This window comes from Pollachius pollachius, assembly GCF_949987615.1.
Source record: "Pollachius pollachius genome assembly, chromosome: 18".
In the NCBI taxonomy this organism is placed as follows: domain Eukaryota; kingdom Metazoa; phylum Chordata; class Actinopteri; order Gadiformes; family Gadidae; genus Pollachius; species Pollachius pollachius.
Window position 1 is genome coordinate 9,842,134 of NC_136951.1, and position 19,094 is coordinate 9,861,227.

General features: G+C 45.1%; 1 protein-coding gene across 2 annotated transcripts in view; it reads right to left on the bottom strand.

Moving 5' to 3' along the window:
* Positions 1–4,610: 4,610 nt before the first annotated feature.
* The window catches only part of znf618 (zinc finger protein 618), a 29,690-nt gene continuing 15,206 nt past the window's right edge, over positions 4,611–19,094 (bottom strand). For both annotated transcript variants that reach the window (XM_079755591.1, XM_079755590.1), the window contains exons 7-14: positions 18,060–18,149; positions 16,579–16,665; positions 15,672–15,749; positions 14,924–14,968; positions 13,874–13,951; positions 13,220–13,402; positions 10,141–11,264; positions 4,611–8,600 (exon numbers count right to left, since the gene is read on the bottom strand). In XM_079755591.1, coding sequence (XP_079611717.1) covers positions 7,962–8,600; positions 10,141–11,264; positions 13,220–13,402; positions 13,874–13,951; positions 14,924–14,968; positions 15,672–15,749; positions 16,579–16,665; positions 18,060–18,149 — 2,324 coding nt within the window. In that variant the 3' untranslated portion in view covers positions 4,611–7,961. The remainder of the gene's footprint in view (positions 8,601–10,140; positions 11,265–13,219; positions 13,403–13,873; positions 13,952–14,923; positions 14,969–15,671; positions 15,750–16,578; positions 16,666–18,059; positions 18,150–19,094) is intronic.

A 19,094-nucleotide genomic window follows, 5' to 3' on the forward strand; every position in this document is an offset into this window, starting at 1 on the left:
GAAACAATTGAATTTGAAACATGAAGAAGAAAAAAGGAAAAAAAAGTCAGCACGATTGGCCGAATAAAAAAATGCCTAGTTTGTATTTTTGTGTTTGTCTAAGTTGAGCCTCTGCCCGACGATGCCAAGAACGAAGTACATCCACCCCCTTAAGATTAACGATAGCCAGCCTGTAGTTACAAATCACTGAAATGAGATGGGCGGAATCCGGACGGAAAAAGTCACTCAATGGTAAATCATTAAAAACGTACTTACTTTACCGTTCTCTAGATCTAGTGCAGTCTCTCGCTCTGACACATAAGTTGGCTACTCTGGTGGTCTGGATGACTGTCATTATTTACAAACTAACTGCAATACTAGAGTTTGGGGAGGGTTGGGGGATGGGGAGGGGGGGATGACACAATCGTCAACTGCCACAATGGAAGGAGAAAAGTAAATTGATTTTAATCATCCTCTAAAGGTTTTTAATCCAATTTACTGGTTTTCCAATTACCAAAACAGGAGCAATAACGTAGTCGCGGATGGCGCTTGGCCTGTCTGAGCACTAAACACTCCCAATTATTACGTCATAGGGTTAGCCTGGCGAAGTAGGCCGACGTGTTCTATCTAGGCTAACTTTAACCTGAAGTCTGAATAGGGCTCAACTGGTTCATACATGATCGATGGATAATGCAGTGTTTTAAAAAACCCGTTGCAAGACTGAGAATAGAAAGGGGATTGAGGAAATTGGTTACCTTTCAAAGTAAAAGCTCATTATATTTGGGTTTCGGGTAACGTCTGAAGGACTTTTCCTTTTTATTTATATTTGTACTTATGTACAGTACGGTACGATACCTCCACAGGTGAACACTTACAAATCAATCCATGGATGTAAGACTATATAGGGATAGCACAAACAGAGAAGGAGACGAAAGATTCCAAATAATCAAATTAGTGTAATCAGAAAGATGCCTCAAAAATAACATTTCAGATTCACTTTTGTTTTTGGTAAATATTTCCTACCTAGCCCACGATTGACAAAATATTGTCAAATTATGTACAGATTATTAAATGAAAAATTAAAGATGTCTAGCTAGCTTCATAGAGAGTGTGTCTGTCAGTCTGTCTGTGTGTCTGTGTCTGTGTGTGTGTGTGTCTGTGTGTCTGTGTATCTGTGTGTCTGTGTCTGTTTGTGTGTGTGTCTGTGTGTCTGTCTGTCTGTGTGTCTGTGTGTCTGTGTGTCTGTTTGTGTGTGTGTATGTGGTCAACCATCAAATGTGGCACACAACATGTAAGTTGTACATATATGTACTGTGTTCAACCTTGACCTCTTCTCCAAATTTTTTTTGTCTTCACTCTCCTCAAAGCAAAAAATAAATCTGCGCACCTCTCACATAATCTGTTCACACTTCATAGTCATCTCATAACTCAAATAGGACATGAAATATTAAAAATCCTTCTGGTCAGGCCCCCCCCAATTTCTCTCCGTCTTGGCTTCAGAGTCATTTGCTTCCCCATGACTATGAATGCTTTGTATCCAAGGAGAGTGTACCTCTGTACTGTGCACATATTGCACGCACACTCACGCACACACAAACTCATACCACACCACACCTGGACGCTCTTTTTTTTAGCAGCATACCCTGCATCACACCTGCTCTATAAACTACACCTTATGTGAAGCCTATAACCTATACAAAGTATACAATAAGCAAAACTAAATATAGACATGCGTGTGCGGTTCTTTTTTTGGCATGCGCGTGTGTACCTGTGCACAATGTATGCGTGTAATGCGTGTGTGCGCTTCGTTTGTGCGTGTGCCCAGTGTGTGCGTGCGCTATGTGTGTGTGATCCGTGTGTGTGCGCGTGCATTCGGGCATGTGTGCGTGTGAGTGTATGCGTGTGCGTATATAGCATGACCGGGGGTTCATGTGAGGTCACAGGGGTGGTGTTGCTGAGTTGGAGGGGCTAGGTGGAGCGTTACCGGGGGCGACACCTGATGGCCGCGGGGAACGATGCGTCCTGGCAGTTCTGTACGTCGGTGTCACTCCTGATATCACTCAGGCCCTCCCGAAGAACCTAACCCACGGCGCCCAACGCCGCGGCCGGCCCCCGTTCTGCACCTTGGGGGGGGAAAGGTGGATTTGTTTTATATAAATGCTTTGTTCCTTCCTCCTGAACCTTCCTCGCTCTTTTGTTCCTTCCTTCCTCCTCTCTTGTTCTTCCCTTCTGCCCTTGCTTTCATGTCATGCCTTTTTCCTCGCTCCACTTCCTCCCCTCCTCCCCTCCCTCCCTCCCTCCCTCCCTCCCTCCCTTCCTCCCTTCCTGTCTGTTTGTTTGTTCCTGGTGAGGCTCTGGGGAAAGGTGGTTTGAGGAAAAAGCTTTCGTCCTCCCTCCTCCCCTCCCTCCCTCCTTACAGGAGCAGGTAAGGGTTAAGACATCTTTTCAGGGATGCCTACAGGTTACGTTGCGGACATTTGGGAGATGGAACTCTGTTCCTCTTGGTCAGGAGTCAGCCACCCGAACCACTGCACTGATGCTGATGAATCATAATGCACAGTGCAAAAGTCCTAGAAGTCAGCAGTCTCCCCCAACCCTATAAGAGCTGTACATAAGTTGACCCAGGTGGGGTCTCGACCCAAACGTGGTCTCGAAACCAAACGTGGTCTCGAACCGAAGTGGGGTCCCGACCAAAATGTTGGGAACCACTGACGCACGGCGTTAGTCAGGCCAGCTTGTCCCCCAAACAATAACGAATGGGTGGGTGGCAGTCTGCAGTTCTTGGCAGGCCCACAGGTCCAGCAGTGAGGAACTCATTGTTCACTTTCATCTGACCTATGATGTCATTATCTATAAAAGAACATCCTAGTACACCCCCCCCCCCCCCCCCCCCCCCCACACACACACACACACACACACACACACACACCCCAGGTGAAGTGGTGCTGGCAGACACAGGAGCGCCTCCACAGAGGTGGAGCTGAGACAAAGCTAGAGACTGCCATCTTGTGTTTGTATTATGGTACAGATAGGGGAACCCCCCCCCCCACACACACACACACACACACACACACACACACACACACACACACACACACACACATGCATGGGAACACACAACCACAACCCTACTCACTCACATACACACACTTACACACACACATCTGTTTACCCTCCAATTTCTTAAGCATCAGTGATAAGAAAAAAGTAACACCAGGCCACACACACACACACACACACACATAGAATTCCGGAAAAATTCGAACAGCCAAGGCAACCCCCTACCCCCCTTGACCCCCCCCTCTCTCTCTCTCTCCCTCTCAAAACACACACACAAAAAAATAAGAAAAAAGCTGATCTGCAACTTTTTTCCATAAGCCAGCACGCAACGGAAGCAATTGTGCAATGATTATGTTGTTTTTCCCCCCGTTCTGCCGTTCTAATGACTCCAACTCGGGGCAGGCTGTGAGCTCAACGCAACCTCACCATACCACTCTGCGGTTAGCAGACGTGGAAAACCTCACCTTCAGCACACAGGGGGGTGTGTGAGAGGTGGTGGTGGTTGTGGACTAGAGGAGGTGAGGGGAGGATAAGAGGGGGAGAGGGAGAGAGTGAAAGAAAAGAGGGGGAGACAGAGAGAGAGAGTGAGAGAGACGGAGAGGGGACAGGGGGGAGTCCGGGAGGGAGGGCAAAAGAGGGAAAGGGGGGAGTCAAGAGGGGGAGAAAGAGGGGAGAGAGGAAGGCCGAAGCATGTGCTGCAAATTACACTTTCGCGGGCAGCCCTTGTGGCGGGGGTAACCAAGGCGACAGCGCGCGGGTGTTGTTGCATGGCTGCAGACCGCCGTGGGGGGGGGAGGGGGAGGGGTCGCGCTGACCCGGGTACGAGTTGTCAGGGGGAGGGAGAAAGACGGCAAAGCGGAGGCCAGCACCACTTTCCTTTTTTCCCTCCCTCTGTCTCTCCTAATTCGCCCCACTGGCGGCCCCTGCGGACCCCTCTCACGCACCTCCAACCTGCCTCCCCCTCCCTGCCCCGCTCTGTCTGCATATGCGAGTCTTCAATGGCTTCACCCTTATACAAGGCCCCTTCTCCCCATCCATATGTCGGGAGGCCCTTAATCTCACACTGCCCCCCCCGCCACTGTAGTCGGAGCTCAGCTTCCTTTTCACCCTCTCAGGGGGGGTGTGTGTAGGGGCGGGGGGTCCTTCTTCACATGCCATCACTTATAGCGGACCACATTCTTCATTTTTCTCTCTCAAAGCAACAAGGTAACCCCCTCACTGCCCCGCCTTTCCTCCCCCCACACACACACACACACACACACACACACACACACACACAACCACACACACGGGGGGAGGGGGCTTTTGGGGGTTATATACAGTAGGAAGTCTTTTTTTTTTCTTTTATACTTTCGGCTTTGGCTGAAAAAAAAGTGAAAAAAGTGAATGGGTCGGCCTTCTAGAAAAAATAAAAAAATATACACAAGGTTGAGCTCATCGACTGGTCTCAACCCGGGGCCTCTGCGGGACTGCACTCGCTCTCTGTGCCTCTCTCTCGCTCTCTCTTTTTACTCGTATACGCACATACAGTGTTCAAACCCCACACTGTATAAACATACCGGGGAGAGCCATGTCAGTGATTAGGTATTTATTTGGGTTTGTTTGTTCACACGTCACGTATTACAGTTAATGTATTTCAATAAACATTGAACAGCGCTGCCATGTATGACACAGAAAAGACAGAAAAAAAACTAAAAGAAAGAAATACATTGAATTCTCCCTTGTGTTTTATAAAAATATTGTTGCTACAAAAGTAGAAATTAGGCGTTGTACTAATCAAACTCAGATCGGAATCTACACGACTATACTAAAAGTATAACAAAAAGACAAGAAAAGAAAAAAATAATAGGGTACATTGCGTTCTTTGTCAAGCTGGGTATAAAAGGAGAACATTTCTGTCAACGAAAGACATACAACAGATGCAACAGTGAACTCTCCACCTGATTTGCAAATGGACTAGATGTTCTAAAACATGACACATTTCCATGTCAATCATCTTGTACAGATATTTGAATAAATTAAAAACGAAAAGAAAAAAACTTTCTAATAACGTTACCCAAGTTCAGTTCTATATATCAAAACTTTTTTTTTTAAACGCTAGTGTAGAAAAAAGAGGTATGGTGGTATCGGTGCTCCCTATATTTCTGCAATGACGATGCCCCCTGGTGGCAGAAAAACAGCAGTTCACTTTTATTTACACTCGAATGGTCGCTCAATCCAGATGACGTCACCCCAAATACACCAACCTACGCGATTCGGAATAAGATCACCTATAGCCATAATCATAGAACCATAATCATAATCAATAAATTGCTAAGGCTCTTTCACAAGCAAACAATAGTCTCGATTTATTTGTTAAAGGAACAATCCGGCCTATTATTAATAAAACTATTATTATAATTATATATAATACATGTTCATGAGAATTTTTTTATATTCATTGCATGCATATCTCAGATAGAAAACTCTAATCTCACCAACGAAAATGTCATTAGTTAAATAGACTTTAGTGCTTCAAAAGTGGCATTTTGTTATCAAAGCATTCCTAGTTGGAAATGGAGAGTTGATTTGGCGCGAAAAAAACAAAGAAAAAAGGAAAGAATATATAAATAGTATGGACACAAATTAATAACAGTCGTCATGTTAAAAAAAATAGATAGCTTAAAATCGTAACTGACCAAAATGAAATGTTTACTGCAAACAACACATTTGAATAGTCATGCCTTTGTTGCTCTAAAATAAATGTGAATTCTTCCACTTTTGATTTTAAAATACGAAACCAGTTACACCGACTTAAGCTCCTTACAGTTTAGGTTTCATTCAGTGCATGAACTGAATCCCTGAAAAACATGGTCACATGATTTGATTTGCGTTTTTGATGCATTGTGTGTGTGTGTGTGTGTTAGACTGACAAAGCAAAGGTTTCTAATTTAGCTTAAAACGGGTGGAAAATCCCCTGATTTTCCACCCGTTTGTCTGACAGTTTAATTAGGGATGGTTCTGATAGTCCTGAGGACAACCAGCGTGGTTTCAGTTGTAAAATGGTCAAACTGAATTCAATAGTGTGAGATATTCTCTGATCTCATATTTTATATAACTGAATTCAATAGTGAGATATTCTCTGATCTTATATTTGGACTAGACTGTGAAGCAATTTCATTTGAGTACTCTGATTGAAGATGGTTAGCAGTAGTCTGTTTAGATTTGTTATAATATATGCACATTTTAGTTTTTAGTTCATGACCACACCACCAAACCAATTGGTGATTACATAAAGAGAAACCAAAGCCATTTTCTTCATATGGTTGCCTGATTTATACATTTAAAATATTTTTTCCTCAGAATATCAAAATTCTTGAGTCTATTTATTCGCTGAAATTTGTATAATCAATGCACATTGTTAAAAAAGATTGGCTTGAGGCTTTATTAATACATACAATTAAATAACAATTTTATATAACGTTTTAAAAGTGGTCTCTGAATCAAACTAAAATGGTTCTGACACTGAAAAAGAACCAGCAGAGGTCACTGTTAGGTCCAAAAATAAATGTAATCAGTACAGTCAGTCATGAAAGTACACAACAATTTGCCTTTTACAAACAATGCAGTCATGAAATAAGATGAACAGACTCTAGGCCTGAATCATTTTTTTCAAGCCCTAGTTTCAAGCAAATATGAATTAAAATAGAATCATGTATCGTGAAATCATAACGCATACCTTGTCTGTAAAGTGACGTTGTCTAACCTACAAACGGTGGGTTTTGGTGCCGTTGAATAGAGCCAACAGTACACAGGGGTTGGACCTTGCCTTGCGTTCATCCATACCCGCTCATTTGGATGACCTTGAGGTGAAGTCGTCGTAGTGTCCCTTTATAGCAGAAAAATAAACGTGCTGCTTGGAAGGGCTTTCCTGAGAACAAACTCCATGCATATGTCTAATGCTAAACAATAACGTCATCCACTACAGCAGGGGCTATACAGGAAATGGCATTTTTTCGTTGATAAAAGTGAATTGTGAAATGCAAATCCAACACAGTTATGACTTTAATATACTTTTCTGAATCTGTTAAAATCAAATTTTGGTCTAGGGACAACTATATGAGAAGGAAGACATTATTTTTTTTATAGAAAATCCTTTTACAATCCTATGGAAAAGCATTTTCTCACTGTAAAAAAAGAAGGAACAATACAAATGGACTTCAGCAGTTGTGATAAAGGTTGCAAAACAATATCGTAACTATAGACGGCTTGGTCGTGAACATATATATTCAACCTTCAATGGAACATTTCATAAAACTTTAACAAATGACCAAATAGACAGATTTTTTTGGGAGCATCTTCAAACCGACGCCATGCCTGTCCATTCAGTCTATAATCTCACAAAGTCAGACCTTATACTATGATATATTCTGTGTAATGAGTTGTTGTTGTGCGTGGCAGTGAACTTCATGCCCTTGTTGCTCCGTTTGAGAGGATCCATTGTAATCCATAGCTATAACCGCTATGGTGACATAATATAGAGTGAATGATTCATAGATACGGAGAAAAAGGAGGGGGTGCAAACAAAAAAATAACTTTAGTTAAATGACTCCAACCCTTTAATCGTCGTACTGTCCGTGTCTCTTCTCACCAGATCTAATATTTAACTCACTGTCCAACCGGTGTTTATCCAACCGCTACAATACGCCCGTTAAGTCTTTGAGTTCGTCTCGAGTGTTCTTCAGAAGCACTCTGCGTCTTTACACGTCTAAACCCTCGTCGTGTCACACACACGAACCTCTACGATTATAAATAGTCTTAGGGGATCTCCGGCGAGGAGGTCATTGGGTCACCGTCCGATCGACACCTATATATATATATATGTGTGTGTGTGCTAGCGGCGCGGCCGCACCTCAAAGCGAGTCTCCCGGTGAGAGTCGGTCCTACCCCATGTTGGAGCGCAGGAAGATGAGCTTGTTCATCTCCTCGGCCGTCACCTGCTGCCGGCGCTTCATGGCCAGGCTCTGCTCGCACAGCGCCACGCACTCACTGCGGACCCCCACCGCCGGCACCGCCAGCAGCCAGAGCGCCAGGCGGGCCAGCCGGGGGAACCTCTCCCCGGCTGGCCCGCCTCCTGCGGTGGCTCCGCCCCCCGCCGCTGCAGAGCTCCAGTACTGGAAGAGGTCCGGCGTGCCCTGCGCCGGGGGCTCCGCCAGGTACTGGTAGAGCTCCTTGCGGACGTGCTCGCCGCCCACCCCGTTCCCCGAGGGGGTGGGCGGGGCTGCGGAGGAGGGGGGCGGGGCGTTGGCACCCGTGGGGGCGCCGCCGCAGCAGTCGAGACGGTTGCGCTTCTGTGGGGGGGATCCGTCGCTGTTGTGGTCCTCGGCGCCCGAACCTCCCCCTCCACCCCCTCCGACGCCGCCGCCGCCGCCGCCGCCGCCGCCGCCGCCGCCGCCACCTTCCCGGGGCTCGGAGGCCATCTCGCAGGCCCGGGCGATGATGTCGTCGTGCTGGTAGGCCGGCACGGGGCGGAGCTTCAGCTGGGGGTCCAGGATCATGGCCACCTGGTGGGCGCGCTCCACCTGCCACGGGAGGAACACCACATAATTAAGACCTTAAACGACGCGGAGTGGACTGTTGAGCGGGTCGGCTGTCGGGACACAAAAACAATGGGGTGAGCTTCAGGGGGTTCTGTGGTGTGGTCTGAAGGTTTGCAGGAGCACGTCGGCGCAGATCGGAGCCTGGGCTGGGAACCCAAGAACCGCAAGGGGCGGAGAACCGCCCCTTGCGGTTCTTGGGTTTCCAGCCCAGGCTCCGATCTGCGCCGATTTGTTCATCCCTTAATCAGTTAGTCTCAAAAGGTCTTCACAGGACACATTTACAACACCCCCGAACCCTCTCCCCCCCCCCAAAAGGGCAAGGAAAAGCTCCACTTTGTTATGAAGGAAGAAACCTTGAGATTTTAATGGTGGAGAATAATGTGGTTTCTTTTTATTATGTGTTCTATGGAGTGATAAAAAAAACTAAACATGAAACATTGTTCTTTAGTCCAACAAAGTGTGAGGCTTGATGATGTCTTTATATCTGTGATGTCCCGCCATGTTTTGATTGATCCCACCCTAGTTCCAGGGTAGAGCAAAAAATACGGCTATAAAAACCATGGGCTCGTTTATCAAAGCCTCAACTCCTCACGCTTCTCCCTTCAAAGCAAAGCACCGAATTGATGACTTAAACCTTTTGGAGAAAAGATGGAACAATCCCTCCCAGCAGGAATGCCACTGGGAACCCCCGGCTCCTCAAACTCCCACTCCAAAACCCCCCCGACCAGAGTGCTAAAAACAACAACTCCAGGAACCGGTGGTGGCTCCTCTCAGCCGCTAGTGCGTTAACCTCGCAGCGACCCAGGTTCAGTTCCGACCTGCGGTCCAAAGCCGACGTCATCAAGTCTCTTTCAAACCACTTTCCGGTCTCTCCTCACTGTGCCGTCCTTAAAAAGGCACAAAAGCCCATCAAGTACGTTTTAAAGTTCAGACTGGTGTCAGAAAACCATCCCCTCCTGAACGCCCAGCTCCTCAGGAAACATCTCACCGACTGACTTGCGCTCTTGAGCCTTGTTATTTTCGCTAGTAGTCTAAATGGAACGTGCTTTGTGGAGCTGCTCTGTCGTTTGGGGATTGAGAAAGCACTTCCAATGTTATGTGTGTTCTGCAACGTTTTGCGCTGCCACTAATAATGTTTTTCCTAAATCCTAAAAAAATCCTACGGCTGCTCTGTATTCTGTCTAGGTATTTATTTTAGAAAATTGCAGCACAGAGTATGTCTAGTTATTCCAATTTTCATTATGTACTTTAATTGTCCTCCGCCTCGTAAGTCGGACTGAATAAAGGCGACTACTGAATACGGTTCCAAAATCAGTTTTGGTAGGTACAGCTCAAGTAGCAGGCTACCCCTTTAATAGGCACCACACCAGAAATGTTTCCCTTTGAACTACTACTAAACTATTAAAGTTTTAGCATCATCATTAATATTCTAGCGGTTTAGGAGGCATCCAGAAGGGAAGGGGCTGTGGTGTACTACTGTTTGTGGTTCGGGACCAAATCCAACGAAAAAAGGAATGAGTACCTTGAAGTTTTCCTTCAGCGCCTCCAGGAAGTAGTGGCAGAGCTTGCTGGCCGTGCCCGCGCCGGGCTCCCCGGCCTTGGCCGTGAACAGCTTCTCCAGCCGCAGGTAGACGGGCAGCACCTGCTGCAGGGTGGGCCTCCGCTGGCTGCTGAGCTCCAGCGCCGCCAGCCGCAGCGGGGCCAGCAGGCAGGCCAGCGTGGCCAGCAGGTGCTTGTTCAGGCCCTGAAGCAGCGGCGCCGTGGCCTTGCTGCGGCCGTACGCCTCGCACACCTGCTCAAAGTGCGCGTGCACCTGGAGGAGCGACTCTGCCGTGCGGTCCCAGCAGGGGGGCGTGGCTGCCTGGGCCCCGCCCTCCTCGCCCGACGGCGCCGGCGCGGCGGCGGCGGCGGCGGCGGGCTCCTCGCGCAGCGACAGGCGGGTGGACGAGGCGATCTCGCGGCACGCCGCCAGCAGCTCCGCCAGCTCGTGGAGCCCCCGCGCCTGCAGGCTGTGCTTCCCCAGCACCGCCTGCACCACCGCCCCCAGCGAGCACCCGGCGCAGCGCAGGCACACCCGGCCCCGGCCCCCGCCCCCTCCGACTCCCCCCCCGCCCAACGGAGAGCCCCCGCCCACGCCGGCGCCGGCGCCCGCCACCCGCGGCTCCGACACGTACACCGTGCGCACGTCCGACATGACGAACTCCGACAGCACGTTCTGGATCCACTGCTGCACCTGCTCGGGCCCCTCCCTCAGCTCCGCCTCGCGCACGCCCAGGACGTAGCGCCGCAGCCGCGCGCCCTCCACCTGGTGGGCCGTCAGCACGTAGCAGGCGTCGGGGCCGCGCGCCTGCGAGTGGCACGTCACGCCGATGCCCAGCGCGGCGTTGGCGCCCAGCGCGCACGTCACCTTCACCTTCACCTGGTTGTACATGCGCGGCAGCTGCCGCAGCGCCAGCGCGCTCATGCTGCCGCCCAGGGCGTCGCGCGTGGAGTAGGCTCCGTGGCGGGCGCCCGTGTCCACCAGCGTCTGCGCCAGCTTCAGGAAGTCCTTCCCGCTGAGCACCGCCAGGGCGCTCAGGTCCGAGCACATGACGCGCAGGAGCCGCTCCGCCACCTGCTGCCGCTCCTTCTCCGGGAGCCCGTTGTCTGCAGCCGTCGCCGTGGTGATCGCCGGGGGGGGGGGGGGGGGGGACAAAGGATGGATCAATACGAAGGTCTAGAGTCGCATGAGGCTGACGGGGTGATTTGTCGTGTCGCCGCTCGCTGGGTTAGTGAACAGCATGGTATACTTTGAAGGGCGTCTATATTGCGTAACATAATGCAGTTACTGTTGGAGTTTCTCTTTTGAGTGCAAATACTAAACAAAAAGGAGAACAGTCAAATCCAACCGTGACCGTGGAACCGGTTCAATGTTCATAAAACATTCTTTGCTGATTTCATATACATAAGTAAATGTCCTCTTTCTTTTATTTATATATATATATATATATATATATATATATATATATATATATATATATATATATATATATATATATATATATATATATATATATATATATATATATATATATATATATATACACACACACATATGTAATATATAATTACACATGTACATTTCATGAAAAAACTCTTGATCGATGTTCATTCATATTTGAAAAAGATTAAGCCTGTAAAGCCTGAAATAAGTAAAGGAGTTGGCCTTGGAAAACCCTGCGTTATTTTTACACAAAGCAAAATCCAATAACGAGACTGCATTATTTGTGTTTGAAATCATGCATACCATTAAAATAATGGTCAATAAGCTCAGTAGAGAGCAACAACAACAAATGCGAAGGGTAATCAAAATGTTGGATTGAAATTTAACTGTGCGTATCAGACAAGTCATTGTGGTGTTAAATTTCTAAAGCAAAAATAAATAAAAAATGTGCTAACTGAACAGAAAATCTTCTCAAACAATCTCAGCAAACAGCAACCGCAAATAGGCTACAAAGGACAATCGAAACCGGGATTGATTGGTTTGTGTGCTACTGCAGTGTTGTTTTTTTAACGACAATGCAGACTCCAAAGCTAATTACACATTTATACAGTGAACAAAAATAAAAACGCAATATTTTTGTTCTCCCTCTCATTGTCCACGAGTTGAAATAAAAGATACATTACTTTTTCAGTGCACACAAAAGGCCTATTTCTCTCAGATTCTGAGCACAAATTGGTTAAAATCTGTGTTTGTAAGCACTTCTCCTGTTCCAAGACAACCCCCCCCACCTGACAGTTGTGTCAGATCAAGAGGCTGATTAAATGGCATGATCGTTACACAGGTGTACCTGTGCAGTCTTCAACAACACCAGGCACAGATGCTGCCTTGGGCAGCATCCGTACCTCAAGGCGTCCCTACCACAATGCTGTTTATGGGAATTCAGTAGTACAGCAGACCGGCCTCCAAACCGGCTCAAACCATGGTCACATCTGGCTTCTTCTTCTTCTGCTAGATCGTCTGAGACTGGCCAACCAGAAAGCAGATGCTTGCAAAGGTTGGTTTTCACAACCAAAGAGTTTCTGCACAAGGTGTCAGAAACCATCTCATGGAAGGTGTGCCCGTCGTCCTCACAAGGTTCCTGACCCGACTGCGGTTCATTGACACAACCGTCTAGCATTGTCAAATACTCTCTTTCGATTGGCTGTTGGATGAACTTCTCCTTTGCCAAGCGAAAGGCTGTTAGCTTGGCAAAGGAGAAGTGCTCACTCACACACACACGCACAGATTTTGACCAATGTGTGCAAAAAATATTGAGAGAAATAGCCTTTTGTGTGCATTGAAATAGTCTTGGAACTTTTATTTCAACATTTAAAAAATGTTAGCTATTTTTGATGAGTGTAGTTCAACACAAAATTGTGATCTATATTGATAAAAGGTTTTGGTCTTTTATCAACAAAAATAAAGTCATCCTAATTCTGCATCTCTTTTTAATACTCCTCACTGTCCTTTCCTCCCAACAGCTCCCTTCTGGGATTCAAAAATACATCTCATGTACATCTAACCCCCATCTTCAATGAGCTAGTTAACAGAGCCCTGAAGCCCTCCCATGCTGACTCACGGCTGGGGAGCGAGTGGTTCCTCTGAGCAGCTCCATGGGCCTGGGTCTGGGCCTGGGGGGCTGGGGTCTGGACTGCAGAGATAGTGGTCTGGGCCCCTCCTTGGCCCCTCCACGGTGGCTCCTGGGGGCCTGAGACTGGGGGTGATTTGGGAGAATCCCCCTTGGTGTGGTTCTCGTTGTCGGCTTTAAAACACAGACAGGATAACAACAAAAACGTTCACCACCACAGTCAAATCGAAAAGAGGGTTTGTGAGTTTGTATGTTAGACGCGTGGCATGGGATTAGAACACAATGCAATGGTTATGAGTGGGTTGAAACTGAATTAAGCAACAAAATATAGCAAAAGGAGATAAGAGGAGATGAGAAAAGCAGCCAGCTAACTTTCCCTACAGAGAGAACATTCAGACTAGTACCGATACCTTTTTTGTCATTTCAGCAGTAAAAACTAGCAGTTTGACATGCACCTTATATTTTGTCTAATTAATATTAGTTCAGGCCGATTATTATCATTACTATTATTAATATTATTTCAGAGAGGCTTCATTTTAGTGCCAAAATTAAACAAACATGTGCACGTTCCCCCCCCCCTTCTCCATGCATGATGTGCTTGTTGGCATCGTGCAGCCGTGCATCCCCCAGGTGTGAAGGACTCACCTGCGTGGGACTGCATGTGCTCCAGCAGGTTGTTGTAGAACTGGAACTGGATGCCACAGGCGCCACAAGTGTAGGGTTCTAGGAAATCACAAAAAGGGCCAAAAGAAGTTGGACTCCCTCTCTGGTTAGGCCAGTGAGATTTTGGCATTCGCAAAAACTCTCGACATTAGCGTGATTGCTGATTGGTTTTTTTAACTGCCAATCAAGCTATTGGGCGGATGCTTTTATTCAAAGCAGCTGAGAGTGAATTATGGATCAGGTGGGGTCTAGGGCTTGTGAGGGTATCTTGCCATCAAGGATGCCCAAATGTTAGGTGGGGTGACCAGGGGATCGAACCCAGTGGCCTTTGGCTGGGAGTCAAACATCATAGCCACTAGACTATCCTGCCCCTGATTGGTCTATTTATTGAAAAAAAAGGGACCATTTTTCTCTGAGATTTTCTCTTTGGAAAGTCTAAGCCGGAGGCTTTCACAACATAAAAAAGGAAATAAAAAGACAAATTTAGCTTTTCTTTGTTGTCCTGCAGATTGCCAGATTATTGGACATAAACTCATAGACCGTCCTAAACCTACTTTAGAGAAGCTGCACATTTTGTGAATGAAAAATGACTTAAAAACAAATTTAACACCACTCACTCTGTTTTAAACTGTCCCTGCACTTTTATCTGTACTGATTATCTAGAGTGTAAATTAGCCGCGTTTCATCTTGGATTCCAATAAAAAAATACTTAGGAAGGAGGAGGGATATTTTACACCCATGGTTTACGGCCAGTTTGTGATTGTTTTTTATAAGCAAGCCCGAGTCAGCTATCACCAGATTCTCACACCATTATTTTAGTAGCAGTGACAAAATGTCCCTGATTTCTATGTTGAGACTAAGACGTTCAAAACTATTTTGGGTTCGCTAGCAAAAAAGGAAAGCAAAAATGAAAAGTACAACAAAAAAAAATAGAAAAATGTGAAAGGATTAGAGGAGAAAATGGAGAAGAGGACATGAAGACAGGGAATGACTTGCTAAGTGCTCTTGGTGATGGATGGTGTCGGGACATACTTTGAGTTGTAGTGAACGTGCTAGCCACCAGGGGGCTTGTGGTTCCTGGGGAGGAGAAGAGAGGTGGGTGAAACAGCGCCTTCTGTAGGCCACAGGCGGTACAACAGCATGCTCATACATCACAGTCTCTACACTGACTTCAAGAAGAGGCCTTTCTCTTCTGATCGTTGAAGCCAGAAACAGGTTTGAATAAAAAAACGCTGCTTTTCTCAAGGCCATTTGGCATACCATATTGGGTCCTCTTTGAGTGGGCTAGAGATGTCGTGTTTGTTTGTATTGGCAAAACATCGTCTTGCTTTGGGTGTTGGTTAGACTACAGTAACAGCTTTGAGATCAAAGCATATAAACAGGCTGAATTGGTATTTCATTTTTCCTATCATCTTATCAGTAATTGGACCAATTATTTCTCCTTCACTGTTTACTCTAAATGCAAGTAAAAATCTAAAATCCAGACCAAATCATACACATATCTCAACTGTTTAACTGACTGTAAGAATCAATGAAGCCCACATTAGAAGGCTTGACTCATATAAGTGTTTATTTAATTCAGTGTTTTGTGCTAAATATTTACAAGAGCCTTTTTGATGATACAGTGCAGCGATGGCTCATTAACAAAGTATTAACAGCAATGTCTATTATGGGATAGCGCTGCCAGACATGTTTTCTCTATGAGCACATGATGACAGATTTCTGCTTAAACACCAAGATTAAATAGATAAGTGAGTTCATGAAACTTCCCATTGCTTACCACTTGAGTTCTTGGAGCTGTTGGTGTCCACCAGACTTGACTGCATTGTGCTTTCCACTTTACGAATTAACAGAGTGTCTTCGAACACAAAACATGACAATAAGAGGAAATGTAAACCACGAAAAACAACGTGACTATATCTGTATCGAATTACGATGGTTTTCTAAATCACACAATCCCAAGCACTACATCCAACATGGTCGTAGTAGTGTTAATGTAATGTACAATGCACATTTTCTAACAGTATCAAAAATATGGGCCACATTTTTCATCTTCATTTCCCTTGCTTTGACCCACTTCAAGGAAGTGTGTGTGCGTCACGCTTTAAATAGTTCCTTTAAAGCGGAGCTCCATAGCAGAAGAGGGAGGGGGGGGTTGATCAGGTGAAAGATACCTCAGCTAAAGACACCCTTTAAGGTACTAAAATATATTCTGTAGTCCATCGCTGTAGGATGCGAACAAGCAGGAGTAGCACACGAGGGAATGCTGAGAGAGTGAACAGTTTATTTTGTATTTTTAATTTTAGGTCTTACGCCTTCCAATTTAGAATTTTACTTTCCTTTGACTGTTGCGCTTTTATCGCCATGTAATCTGCTTTTCCTCGCCCATTGTGTTTAAAAATGCTGCTGTGTAAATAAAGAGTTGATTTATTATTATACATCATTATCAGATGTGTGATGTATTTATACCCAACATGAATTGAAACGATTCCAATTCCGGCGCTTCTATAAAAATGTTCTCAGCGTATTGTTTTTTTTTTTTAAATGGCCATCTTATCTCACCATCTTGCCTAACCACATGCTGCAGTGTGTAAAAAATAAAGGAAATGTAAAAGACCAACAAGAAAAAAAAACAACAACAACAACATTTCGTGACTGCACGGTAGATAGGGAAAGACGATGCTTACTTTTCTCCTTGCTCGGTTGACCAAATTTGTTCAAGTCAATTTTCCCTCGCTGCTGTGTGCACGGGGACTTCATGTCAAAGGAACGACCTGGAACAACAAACTAAGAGTTCTGTCCCACACTACTTGGAAAAGTAGTTCACTGTGACTCAAGTTGTTCATACAGACATCGGCAAAGAGTGCAGGATGGGTACACTAAAAACATATTGAATGTCTGTAAAAGTTTGTGCTATACATCCAGTCATTAGCAGTTTAGTTTAGTCACTAGAAATACATATTGGATCATATATTTTCTTTATTACAATGTTTCATAATCTTTTTATATTTATATTCATTAACATAAGCCAAAGAATTTATAGCATGATAGTATTACGATAGTAGATATGCTGAAACCAGGAAAAAAAATGCATAATTCTGTTTCACAGTTTGCTTCCTAATAAAATGAAAACAGGATTTTTTCCGAGGGGCTATTTTTGGTAGCCAGACTTGTACATAACTGCAGCAAGCCCGGAGGTCAAAACATATCTAACATAAACATAATTTGAGGACGCTTTTTTATAATTTGGTTTTCTGAGCATGCTAGGACTCGGGCAGAGCGAAACATGCCCGTACCCATCATGCATCTTGCCGAGTGTGATTATCAGCTGCTCCCAATCACCCTGGACACAATCCTGGGAAAACTAAAGGAGCCCCTCCTCCCTTTTTGGCAAAAGTCTTTCTTATGAGGATCAGATTCAATCCATCCACTTTTTTTGTGTGTGTTTAATTTATGTTCAATGACTATGTACGGAATTATATTGGTGGGATTTCAAGAACTCATGCCCTGACCTGAAAGCCATTGGGCAACACAAGGAATTTGTCTCATTCACGGTTGGATTATGCACGTCTAACAATATGAAACCCAAAAATAAATTGTTTTTAATTTAACTTATACAAAATATCAAATGTTCTGTACATCTGGAATCATAAATAGAAAAATAAGATATCAAAACACGATGGCAGTATAGTTTTACAGTAACAATGTCATTCCCTGCATGCACTCCCATATGCAAAGCATTTACTGTGTCGCTGCATTAGCAAAAATACGAAATTACAGCCAATTGAAAATCCATAAAAAAAAACAGCCAGACAAATTTCAACCAGCCTGTAAAGCATCTTATAGTAATGACAAGCATGGTATTTATCAGAGCTATTCAGTCAAATAGCAGACAGATTTAGAATTTGATTTATTCATATTTAGATACAAGCCACTGAGGAGATGTAGGGGGAGGGGAACCTTTGCTCAAGGACGGCTGCAGGTTAGCCTGTAGATATGGGGGTGGAACCCAATTCCTTCCAGCTGGGAGACCACACCCCAAGCCACTAAACTTTCCTTACCCCTTATAAAATAGCATATGGTACAGTGCTGCACGATGTAATGCTGTTTCCTTTTTCATTTGATATGCAACTTTTATTTGATAATACAAGTGCAATTAGAAGCTCACCCATCGGTGTGTGAAGAGCAACGTGTTCCTGGTAGGGGTTAAAGTACTTGTACTGCTTGCCGCAAACCTCACACACATAGTTCCCCGTTTCTGAAATGGAAAATTAGATCAAAAAGCGAGGCAAATCAGAAAGCAACTCATTGCTGATCTAATATTTTCTAATGACGTAATCTTACGCAACATTTGTTTTGGTTTTGACTCATGCTGCCTTTACGACTGCTCATTGGGCATACTGAAAACCTAACTTCCCCTGGAGCGAGGGATCCCTTGAGTGTGTACTTTCCCATGGTTTCTTCCCTCTGGGTTTTAGGTGTGAGTTTTTAAATGCCCTTTAGATTAAGAGGAGTTGTATAATGTGTGAGACTAACTGTGGTTAAGGGCAACACAAACTATAACTCAAGTCACTCAACTGAATGTTTTATGTCAAGTGTAAAAAGCTTCTTTTTTTTTTCTTTTTTTTGAATGAACCCAATTCATTTGGATTCATTGGTTTGGAGCCGGAGTCCCAGAAAAAAGTTGATGTTGTTAAAGCAGAGAGTGGAGTCAACATAAAAATTGGGGTCACGAATCAAACCAGATCCTGCATTATTTAACACAAATAGTATATTTAAAGTGCCTGTAAGTCGTCGTTTTGGCTAACTTTTTTTTGCAGTTGGCACTTCCACCCACAGGCTTTCCCACCGATCGAAGGCCACACAACTATATATGCGCCTCTTACATGACTCCTGCCTCTTTTCCCTGGCAGTTTTCTTGCATCTTTTTTTTTCGTTTTTCGATGAGCATGTTTGGTTATGTTTGCCACTCCTGGGAGGTTGCTTTGTGTGTTACCCCATTGTGAATCAAGACTGAAATCCTGCTACCTGACAGTGAACATGCACAGCTAAACTGGAGTTCTCTCTGCTGATTGGACAAATTGGGAACGGGATACCTATGTCCCTGACCAAATACTCAGTTATGGCTGTCGGAATACAGAGCTACCCAAAGTTTATTTCAACAAATAAATATTGCTTATGTGTATAGAACAGTGTGTATAGT